At 41.9% G+C, this 12,103-nt stretch overlaps 1 protein-coding gene across 20 annotated transcripts in view; it reads left to right on the top strand.

The window, feature by feature from the left end:
* Positions 1-12,103, top strand: part of LOC120810078 (focal adhesion kinase 1) — a 47,246-nt gene that overhangs the window by 5,135 nt on the left and 30,008 nt on the right. For 10 of the 20 annotated variants that reach the window (XM_078095293.1, XM_078095290.1, XM_078095296.1 and 7 more), the window contains exons 2-4: positions 1,761-1,787; positions 9,821-10,107; positions 10,193-10,359. In XM_078095293.1, the coding sequence (XP_077951419.1) occupies positions 9,865-10,107; positions 10,193-10,359 (410 nt within the window). In that variant the 5' untranslated portion in view covers positions 1,761-1,787; positions 9,821-9,864. Of the gene's footprint in view, positions 1-1,760; positions 1,788-5,377; positions 5,566-8,979; positions 9,210-9,820; positions 10,108-10,192; positions 10,360-12,103 lie in introns of those variants that run through there. The other 10 variants (XM_078095283.1, XM_078095289.1, XM_078095280.1 and 7 more) reach the window with 4 other exon arrangements.

Below are 12,103 nucleotides of genomic sequence, written 5' to 3'. Positions count from 1 at the left end.
CCGTTCTAGTGACGGACGCTTTTGACACCAGGTTCTAGTTTTGGTCATTATTTGCCAATGTAAAAGATTCAAGTGGGGTTTAAAGCTGGGTTATTTAGTCATCTCTTTCTCTCTCTCCATTGAATTTAATTTGCGTGATTAATTGCATCATACTCACATTTTGGCTACAAGCTTAACAGAGCTGTAGACAACACAACTCTGTGAGGAACAAATTGGATTATGTTAAGTGTCAGAATGCACCCTGATTAGCAGTGAATCAAACAATATACAAATCTAAAAAGGAAATGTTTCATAATTTATTATTTTAAAATGATCTTAAATCGTTTCCTAAAGCTTTGCTCCATTCTTATTCTCAGATCATTTTGAATTTGAACGGTTTAATATCGGGAAAAATATCAGTGTTGATACAACATTTCCTTGATTTCAGAATATGCTATTTATGGACGGTATTAAATCACAATGTTCCAGTGTGTAGCACTTTGTGGGATCTATTGAATCTATTGGCAGAAATTGAATTATATAATCAAGCTGACGTGTTTTCATTTTGTGTGTAAAAATCGGAACCTTGAGAATTTCTGTTTTTTCCTTAACTTAGAATCTACAAAGGGAGCGGTTCATCTTCCCAGAGTCCCACATCTTGCACAGCCTGGCTTCTACAACAGTCAGTCCAGACGGCCACTGCACTGTAACAATGCCCTTTGTACCATTGTACATTACCGCTTGTGAAACTGCGGTAATGCCGCCATCTGAATTCTGTTGCTCTGTAAATGTTGTGCTTGTGGTAAAGATGACCTCTGAGGGAGGCAAAGGGACTGATCGCGGTTTTGCACTCGGTGGTAAGCGTAACAGCAGCATAGGAGTTCACCCCTATAAAAACAAAGATATTCACAATTTCCTATTCCATGCAAATTGTATAGTATCTACAATATACTAATTATCATAGAATACTGTAGTAAACTGTTTTTTTCAGATAGTTAAAAATGCAAATCCATCTCCTAAATGTAGTTTGTGGTTGTAGTTTTTCCAGCTGTGATTTTATTTCCTGTACATGTAAAAAGGTACACAATTTATTTCAGGCAGGGAGGACATTTATACGGAATGGATTTTATCTTACTATATATATATATATATATATTTTATATGGCAAATTAGCACCACAGCACTCTGCCTGTTGCTTAGTAACAGATCAATGTTGCTCCAATGTGTTGGACTTTTCATCATATTGCTAATTCTGTTGTTATTTGTACGTGACATGGTAAGGAGTGAGTGAAAAGATGGGATGGGGGACTGGTGAGTAGAAGGTGACATGAGGGTGGTTAGAAGGAGGCCAGTGGGTGTGCTTATGACTGAGCAGGTTTTCTGTTGAGTCAGGATTCTCTCCTTGCTCCTGTCTGGATTGTAGATTGTATTAAATCCTCCTGATTCATGACAGCGGCTATGAGGTCGCTGGTCGGTCAATGCTGACATGTAAACCAGTGGAGGTGCTTAGTGTGATTAGCAATTAACGTTTATGTCTGCATCCACGCAAGGCAAATCCGTGCCTGTCAAGTGATTGATTCCAGAAACAAGTGTATCAGTTGAATGGATAATTACGGTCAGGAACAAACGCCAGATTTTTTATCTTACATTAAATCCTACAGTACAGTTAAGCTTCCAATCATGATGCAGTGGCTCTCATTGATGCTATGACATAATCTGTTCTATGAAAGTACTTGTGAATGATTCACATTTTTCTTTTCTCCTTTCCCCCCGCCCTCTAGATATTTCCAGGATAACATACTACGGTGGTGAGTATCTATTTTATTTTTGTCAAATGCAGATTTTTTGTTAAACTTCCTTTCAACTAATGGTAAAAATATTATATTTACTATTTTACTCTTGTGGAATTGTAAGTCAGTGTGTGTGTGTGTGTATGAATTTTTGCATCAAACTTACTTTTTTTTTTAAAGAGCTAAATCATTTCATATAGATAATATATTGTATGGCCCCTAGCACCAGTCTCCATGGCTGTTGCTAGGTAACAGTTGATCCTATCCTTTAAAGGAGGATGATGTATTCTTGGAGCTGAGAACTTCCGAATCCTGAAAAGGATAGAAGCATAATTTACATTTCTTGACCTTGGCTTTGGAAAAACCCCTGTGGGAGACGTGCTGCCAAAGTCGAGGTTAAGTTTGAGGTTAACTGAAACTCATAATTTTAAAAGTAGCACGGCAAAAAGGTTACACACTGGTTATACCGAGCATCTGTAGAGTCCGGGAATATTCAAAGTTGGAAACTTTCAACAGGAATTAATGGAAATATACAAGTACTAACAGGAATTAACAGGAATAAACTTGGAAATTTGGGGGTAATTTAGCTGTAATTACCTTGTCATAAGCAGATATGCATGCAAACATGTCTAATACAACTTTTAAAATAGACATTTTGGACTTTTTTGACATTTTGTGGAGAAAAAAATACAGGACAGCAAGGTGGCGGTAAAATAACTGTAACTAACAACACACTCACTCTTGCTGTCTTTCGTTTAGCTTTATGCTTTCCTGTATCCTGTATCCGCTTTTATAAGATACCATGAAATCATCTGCTTGGCGGCCATTTTTTGTATTAAATATTAAATCTTTCGGCGTTTTCCCGCTTCGATTTTTCAGACAATGTTCCCAACCAGCTGCATTCAGGGTCCGGCTGAGCTAGGAGCGCATAGTCTTGTTCTCAACTACATTTAAGTTCCCCGTTATATGCTTTTGTAAAAATTCCCAGAATTCCCGAGCCAAAATTTCCAGAAACGTTCTGCCACTTTGCAACCCCACCCTGATACCCTGAGAATATTCAGTATTGCTGATAAGGATCACAGCATCATTTGTTATACTAAGCATCAAATGCAGCCTCCATCACATTGTTTTTGGAAAGATTTGAGTCTTCTCATTACTTCAAGCATGATCCTTAACGCACTTTAACCACACTGCTCTGATCATGATACGCATTGTCTTTGAAACTGTGAATTTCTGGAAGGCTCTGACAAATGTGTGTCTCTAAAGGGCATTGACAAATATCTTATTTTGTCTTTATTTGGAGGATTTACGAGATTATACATCCGTTTCTGTCATAAAAGGCTTACAATCGGATAGTGGTCAGCGTTTTGCATCGGGATGTTCGGCTTGAAGCTGTTGACGTTCATCTTGTGCTCTGGTTTGTCAGAGCACGTCAGTTCAGTTTACCGTCATTGGAGGAGCCGGCACGCTGCAGGAGCAGATGCAAATGTGTTTGAAGAGGAGGGGAGACAACATAGACTGAGGACACGGAGCAGTAGAGATCTGCTCAGGCCGGTAGAGACAGACAGAAGTACGGATAATGAAAACAAAACAGACAGGGAAACGAGTGTTGTAAGGGGTCTAATGGAAAGTATGTGGAATGTATGTTCAGTGGCTAAACTTTAATCCTGGTAAAGCCGGCTGTTTGTGTTCATATTCACATGTGCCTGTTTGTTACTTCTGTTGCTGATTAAGCTTTTTGGTTCTATTCGCATAGTTATGAATACTGTCAAATCATGCAGTCTTTCCTCTGCGTCAAGTCTCAATTACAGTATTTCCTTCCTCCTGTATCTTTCTTCCTTTCTTTGCCCCCACACACACGCACGCACACACACACGAACACACACAAAATCCTGGGTGCTGCTCACGGATTGCGCTGGATGTACAGTGTGTGTGACTGCCGCAGTGTGTGTGTGCGTGTGTGTAGCACAGTGAGAGAGAGAGAGAGAGAGAAACTGGGAGGATGTTGTGATCTAGTTGCCCTTCCGCTGCTCCAGAAGGAAGCTTCAGAAGCCAGACTGAGCGACCCACAGCTCACTGGCTTCCAAACGGATTTACCGCGTTCATTTTATTTTTCTCCGACCAACTTCATGTGCCCTCCGCCCCATCCTGCCTGGCTTTGCAGCCGGGCTTTTTTGTTCCGGACTTTTTTTTTTTGCTCCACCTTTCAGGTCGCTGTCCCTTTATGTCTCTCGCTGACATCAGACACCTGATTTGATCCGGTTAACTCCTGCGGGCTCGGAGCATTGTGGCGAGTGCTTTGGGGGATGCGAGGCTCAGCATCTCCCTGAGGTTTCCGCACTTTCTCTTTTCATCCCACTCTCTTTTGTTTCTTCTTCTGATGCATACGCTCTTTCTTTGATCATTCTGTTATGCTACAACGTGTCTTTTGGTTCCATCCTCTTCATATTTTTTTTTCTACCTTCTTCCTCTTGTTTTCCCTCCGGTGTCGGTCACTGTACCTTCCTCTTCCTCACTATGCTCCATTTCTCTACGCCCTTCTTTGCCCTACATTTTCATCTTTCTCTGCAGTTTCTCTTTTCGTCTTGCTCTCATTAGTCTTACCTTTTCTTTTAGACAATATTTTCGATTTTCAGAACCAAACTACATCCTTTCTTTAAAAAAAAGTTTACTTTGATATAATCCGGTGTTTGTTCTATCGTGACCTGGAGTAGGATTGGACTAAAGAACTATGAACTATGGCTGCAGGAAGCTGCCCTTTGAGTTTCACATCAAGGTTTGATTAATTGGATCAGCAGCTCCAAACCGAAGCGCAGAATTTGATGTTTTGTGGGGATTTATTGGGCCGCGGGATGGCCTAAATGTTAAGAAAAATAATGGATGTAATGCCTGTTTTTGAAAGCTTCCACCCTGTTCAAGTGTCCTCAAGCAACATACTGAATCCTCTCCACCCACAAGGACTGTAGCTCCCTGAAGTAAATGAGAGCAAGAAACAAGGCCTTACAGGGATCATTGCATATCTCATTGCACATTGCTCACAGTCTCTTTGGGGGTTAAAGGTCATGGCATGAATTGGACAGATTGATTTATAAGACCTGGACCCCGAGCCACTTCCTCTAGTAAAGCTGTGACTGGCAGTCTTGGGATCGGAAGCCTGGACTACTGCACCAGATACTGAACTTTACAGTTGTGATCTTCTCTCCGTTGTTAGCGTTTGTTTCTTTTCGTTGCGGAAGATGGTCAGACTTCCATATTGGGAGCTGAGTCCGATCTTCATCTCTGTAGAGCAACGGACTGCTCTATTCTTCACCTGCTGTGGGAATACTTGCTGTGTCATCTGATTTTACACTACACGGGATATTTGACATCCTCTGTTTTGCGCTTTTCATACAACCCGAGGACGCTGTCTTTGTCAGATCTTTTTTCCTTCTATTGAGTTGTTATCACGTGAGCTGACTAAAGGTCGATAAAAGGCTATTGTCACCCTTACAACCAATGACAACCCAGCCACCGATTTCAAACATTCTTGTGGACACTTTTGGATACCGCTCTTAAAAGTGTCCTCTGCCTTTTCAAATTGATTAACCAAGAGGTCTTCTTTCATAGCTGTTGAAAGCCAGTCAGCATCTGGTCCCAGACCTATAGCTCTATGCTGTTTTCGGGGCCCAGCAGGTTTGTCTGGGCCCTGTGGCCAGATCTTGTACGGCCCCCCCAACAAAACACATGGAGATCAGCGGCTGCATCCCTCTCTGCTGGAGCAAGGGGGCCTGCATCTACGCACAGCACCCCCTACCAAGTAGGTACTACTAAATGTATTGATTGGCACACCATATTGTGTACGGGCCGATGCACCCGGTGCTTTTGTTTCTCATGATTCATACCTACATAGTATTGGATCCATAGCTTTGTTTATCCAATGTAGTATAATAAAGCATGTTCCTTTTGAACAAGGCCCCTTTCTACGCTTTGTATAATTATTTACAATGAATTAGAATTAGAAGTTAACCATATCTCTGCTTTTGAAGCATCATATCATTCTGTTCAACAGTCAACAGTTTTTCATCAATTTGGTTTTCACTTAATTGAGCTGTGTTTTCTGCTTCATTAAGTCTGAGTGAAACTCATTTGTGTATTTCATCTCCCTGGGAGGGATTGTAGATCGTTCATTCATGACAGATAAGGTCCTGTGGGGGTCTTAAACAGATTTAACTTCATGAGCTTCTTGTTACTACTCGACTACTGGATTAAAAACAGTGAAGTGCGGTATGACCTGCTGTCAGTCACAAGAATAACCCTGTTTTAATTTAAACCAGTACAGGTGATGTTAAGATACAGTACAACTAAAACAGTCCAATGAATGAGCTACAGGGTTGCCTGAGAAGCTTAATTTGTAGAGGAATGGAACTGAATCTCTTTTTACTTCCCCCTGTCTGAAAAACCAAGTGAACCATGGTTTTGTTATCGGTTCATTTTCACAGGTTACAGTTGTAATGAGCTGTAATTAGGTTGGTGAATATGAGTGTTTGGGGATGTGCTGGTTAAGAGTTTCCCTGGTAGCTCTGATGTCCCTTGAACAGCTCAGAAAACACACACATGCATATAGATATACAACCATTTAGACGTTTTCGTCTTTACCCCCTCTTGTCGATGCTGGGCATCCACGGCAAAGTGCAGAGGATTTCGTTGGAGGATGAGAGAAAGATGAGAGGGAGGGAGGAAGGAAGGAAGGAGTGTTGGTTCAATAGGACAGAGGATCAAATGGAGATGTGAAGGTAGGAACTAAAAGGCCTGTGAGCATGTGAGATGAGTGACTGGAGGAGATTAAGAGGAGGGATGAATAAAAGAGTTGCAGATGAAGGGGGCAAAGGATGGAAGAAAGAAGGATCTGTGAAGCAAAATAAAGGAAAAGATGAAGGCGCTGAAAGAAATGAAGCGGGAGGGACGGGCTCCCCCGACAGACACCAGTAACCCAGATACCAGCTAGACGGGGAGATGAACCGTCCTTCAGCTGCTGCTACGGGACAGCTCAACCTTCTGTGCTTCTACAAGCTGGCTGTCAGTCACTGGAGTCCCACTGAGCGAGGGGGTGACGGGCCTGGCAGCAGCATGCACCCCTCCTGGCTGCCTGCGTGGCCTAGTTGATTTAATTCCTATTTGAATGTGAGAGGGCATGGGTGTGGGGATTTAGTATAGTTATGTTGGGGAGGAATTGGTGCAGTGAGACATGACTTTGTTGGTTCTGTGCTGCATGTAGCGGCCAACCTAAAAATCCAGTGTGTCGCATGCTGATTAAATAATAATTCAGTCGAATACTGGTTTTAAAAGAAACCTTTTGGGGAAAAATGCTGCAGGAAAAAACACGACATTTTCAGGTAATATTTGCTTAAACAGTTGCATGGAGTAATTGTATGTATACACCCAAAGCTGCTATGTAGGTTGCCTGCATTTCTAATCGGATTTCATAAAGCTGTATGTGGTAATTAGGTTAAGGTTGTGTGTGTGTGTGTGTGTGTGATTTTGTGTCACTATTGTGTTTTGTCTCCCTGTATGCAGTGGGGTGTTACAACACTGTAGTGCTTAATATCTAATCTGATTACTGACAGCAAGCGGCAGCAGATGGCTGGATGTGGTTTGTGACTCTATTCCTCCACTGGTGGATAACAGAGTAGATGTTTTTGTGTTGACATCATTTGTAGTTCACTTGGACACGTTTTCAGTTACAACGTGAAACCCAAAACACATGTGACCCGGCGTCTGCTGTCACAAAATAAACTGAAGTGACATGCCACTGAAGCAAAAACCCAATGATGTAAAACAACAGAACATGGTTTCTTTTTGGAAAATCTAGTTTGAAATAATGAACTCAACTATGTAAAGAAATTTGTTTTACTAGTCTACAGAAAGTGTTTTGTTGTGCGTGTGTGTGTGTTTTATTGTAGCTCTTCAGCATATATATATATATATATATATATATATATATCCAACAATAGTGCTGTCTCTGTATGCTTCAGAAGGTTAGAATTTCTGCAGCCACCAAACCACAAAGGACTTTAAATTGTTTCTGCTGCTCTTCCCCTATCTTTTAATATAGGTATGCTGGGTCTCTAGTTATTAACAAGTCAGTTACTATTGTTGCATTCAAATGGTTATATTTGAATAATAGCAGCACTGCACTCTAGAGTTTTAATAAACCACCTAATAATCCAGTAGTATCATAACCACAGTGATATTATTTTAATTGGATGATCATGGTAATGGTGTAAAAGGCACATTTGTAATCTGATCTTCACTAATCTGATGTATTAAAGCCATGAGGTCGAATATGAGGCCATGTGTGTTGCTATTAATAGAAGACAGATGACTGAGACAAAGGACAGTTAAACAACAACATGAGGTTGATCGGAACCAAAAAGTTCAATAAAATGAGGAAACGTTTTTTATGTCTTAACAATCTCAAACTAAAGGCTCCTAAAAGGAAACCGAGTGCAATGCCAATTCCACTTAGACAGGATGTCATAAAGTGTGTTGGACAAATACACACCCACGTACACATTTGATGGAGCAACTTCTTACAAGAGAGTGCTGAGTCAAATTATTAGAGGCATAATGTCCTCGTTTACACTTCTGACGCAGTAACACGTGCATTTCTGCACGTGTCTTTGAAAAGGCAACTGTAGGTCAAGTTGTCAAAGTGCTGGACCAACTTTCCCCACATCGGTCTGCACACAGTCTCTGTTACTCTCTCCCTATTTTCACAGGCATGAAGTCATCTGAACTTAACATGCAGAATGTTGCGCTGTGAAGTTACGAGTGGGGATTATTATGCTTGCTTAGGAACGGCAGTGAAACAACAAGAATTGACAGTAACAGAAAACACAGTTTATCAGTTGGATTTATTGTCTCCACATTCCGTGGATTAAATAAGTCGGTCTTTAACCCTGAATCACGTGCTAGAGAATGACGCAGATCACGACTGTTCGACCGATCTTTTGGAAAAATATTTAGTTGCAGGTAACATTCCCAATACCGGAAGTGTGCCATGACATCCGGAGGTGTACTTCTCTTTTGTCAGCGTGAAACACTAACCGACAGGGTTCCCTGCCAGCTGAAACCAGCCACTGTTGTCATCCTGTGATTATGTGGGTTTATCAGCTCGTCGTGGAGAATCTGTTGGTTAGAATTCCTCCTGCTGTTAAGCTACAGCCACTACCGCTCAAGCTGCCGGGCCGACGGCAGCCAGCGCCGTTGAAGGAGTACGTCCAGAACGATTTACTAATCCTCCCAGAGCAGATCTTGGCGTGTCAAGACAGAATTTAGAAACCACCAGGTCGGACGCTGCAGACCTAGCAGCCATGCAACTGGTCGAGCACAGTAGAAATCTGCCTCACAGGGATTCTGCTATGGCTTGGACATGTTGGCCACTTCCCCTCGACGCTGCAGGTAGGACTGAAGGTCCAGTCGAGTCGCTGGTGTTACTGTTTAAGCTCAGTGCTTAAAGCAATTCCCTGTGTGCTTGATTTAGCAGTAGGCTGTCCAGTTTGACTACAGTGTTTTCCTTTGGGAATTTATCTATATTACCCGATTTATATTGAACGTTGAGGCCATTAGGTCCTTCTGAAAAAGACATTGTGTCAGTGATTTGTATTCGTATTGACTTGGTACGGACTGAATAATTTACTGAACTGTCCAGGAGCTCTTTTCTACAGTTATTTAAAAAAAAACTTTTTTCCAGTTTCATCATCCCAGCTGGATTTGTTCTTGAACGAGAGCGGATGGTCCGTCTTTATTATTATTATTATTATTATTATTATTATTGTTAATAAAGCCTGTTGTGTGTAGTATGAATTGCAGGCTGGTGGTGCCTGAGAGGTTGTTTCGATGGGATTCTTCTCTTCTCAACTTCTCTTGTATTGGTGCGCTTCAAAGAGTCGGTCTACGTACTCTAATCACTTTGTTTTAACCTGTAACCCTTTCATTTCACTTAACGTATTTCTAATGAAAATAAAAAATATTGAGAAATACAATCTTGTTTTGCCTTCTCTCTTTTCCAGAATATGGCGGCCAGTTAGCCCGCGCAGAAGGATCTGAATCAGGCATGGCGTCGTCTTCCTTCTTGGAGCCCAACCTCAATCACTCCACAGCTGGAGGTTGTGGGGTTAAATCCCGTGCTGGGATTCCTGTGGGTACCGCTGTTGGTACCAGTGGCTCTGCTGCTGGCCTTGAGAGACCCTCTGGTTCCATGGACCGGGTCCTAAAGATCTTCCATTACTTTGAGACCAACAGCGAACCATGCACATGGGCTAGTAATATCAGGCATGGAGATGCTACAGATGTCAGGGTGAGACAAACGTTTCTTACCTTTCTAGCTCTCCATCGTCGGCATTTCCCTGATTATCACTTTTTTGCTCTGCTCATGATAACAGGGTGTCATCCAGAAGATAGCAGAGATCCACAAATTGCGCTGTGTGTCCTCTCTGGGCCTCCGTCTGACCCATCTGCACTCTGATGCACTCCATTGGTTACACCCTGATTTGGGTGTGTGTCATGTCCGAGAGAAATATGAGAAACAGCACCCCCAGGAGGAATGGAGGTAAGATTACATCGGTGGTTTACACTGTCTGCTTCGTCTCCCTCTCCATGTGCACTTTTTTAAAAAGGTCTACTAGATCCAGCCGCAGTTTGATACATCAAGAGGCCACCTCTTCCTTAATGTTGTCCTAAAAGCAAACCGCAGAACATGGTGTTTAAGAGACCAACAATATAGTGATTACACCACAAATTGGCAACTTTACTAATTCCCCATTGGGCCGGAAAGGAGCTGCACTTAAGCTACAAATATACAACACAAGAGTGTTTTAATAGACCCGCCATACAAGAAATAACATAGGGTCCCAATAAAACCAGTCAATACTTCCAGTAAACATGAAAAACACCAGTGGGAATCACTGTGCACCGCCAGCAAAAAATATTGCAACCAAGATTGAATATTGCCCCTTTTTGCCGAGGTCCCTGTGAGGATTTTTGGTCCCGGTATAATGTGTTTTCTCATTCATCCGTGACGTTTACCTAAATTCAATCGGTCAAGGTGACTTCGCTGCACAGATTTATTCGTCTGATCAGGGTCATGATTTGCATGCAATGAGTCGTTTTCTTGCTGCTTTTGCAACCTATTATTAGACGGTAATCTTTAGAGCTTTATTCTTTATTTATATTTATTTGATGCAACAGAGCCATATGCCACATGGAGGGATATTGTCTGTTTGATGAAGGGAAATTAACTGCTAGTTAACTGAAAGCTAATCCGTCTGATTTTAACCTAGCATACAAACCATGCTGGTCCTTTTCACGTTCGATATTGTAAACCGCCCTTACAATTCAGTCCTTTTTGTCCTGCAGTTGATGTGTTACACCCGAAAGCATTCAAATGGAAATGAGCTGTTAACACCACTAACATGCAGCTGAGTGGCTCTGCCAGTTGTTGCAGCTTTGCCTCGTGGGGGACAGAACCGTGAGCCCACAGGAGCTTCTTCTGCTTCCAAGCTATTGTTAGAACGGCAGAAGTCGCCCAGGGGATGGACTGACTCTATGTCGCTCCGCCCTCGCGTGTTTCTCTTCGGTCTCGTGCTCTGCGCACAGTCTCTCTTTTTCCCTTTTGATCCTTCTCTCCCTCCTTCTTTCTCTCCCATCTGGGCTTTATATCTTACCCAGCTTTCTCTCTTCTGTTAAAAAAGTCTCTTCTGACATGTTCTCTTTGGTTCATTCATTATAGAACAAGTACATTTTGTACATTTTACCTTCAGCCTTGATTTCCTTTTGTTATTTAACATCAGGCCTATTGCATTACAACTGCTTTGGGTTCACCAGACTCCTGATCTATTTTTTCTCCACTGTAGTTCTTCTATATGTCAGACGTAAAATGATACGTCACAACAAACGATGCACTTTGGTATTTCTATGGCACGGCTAACTAGCCAGTGTAACAGCAGGAATAATGATTCTTTTATAGTATCAATTTCAGTTGGTTGCATCTCACTGGGCCACCAGACAGTAATGTTGTGAGTGAGATCAGCTTCAACACTGTGTTCCAGGCCCCTGTGATGGCAAACAGCCACTCTGCCCTGTTTCTTTTGTTCATTATCCATAAAACAGACTTGGTATTTGTGTAATCAGGAACAGGTTTGAAATGCATCCAGGTCTGTGTATGTGTCAGTTGTATGTATGAGTAAAGATTACCCTTTCTGTCTCAATACAAGCTTTGGATTTGGTTTCTACAGGTTATTGTATTCTTTGTGTGGGTGCGCGTGCTGGCGGTGAATATTTATCCCAAATTGTCT

The sequence above is a fragment of the Gasterosteus aculeatus genome, chromosome 20 (assembly GCF_964276395.1).
Source record: "Gasterosteus aculeatus chromosome 20, fGasAcu3.hap1.1, whole genome shotgun sequence".
Classification (NCBI taxonomy): Eukaryota; Metazoa; Chordata; class Actinopteri; order Perciformes; family Gasterosteidae; genus Gasterosteus; species Gasterosteus aculeatus.
This window is presented reverse-complemented; position numbering and strand designations above follow the sequence as displayed.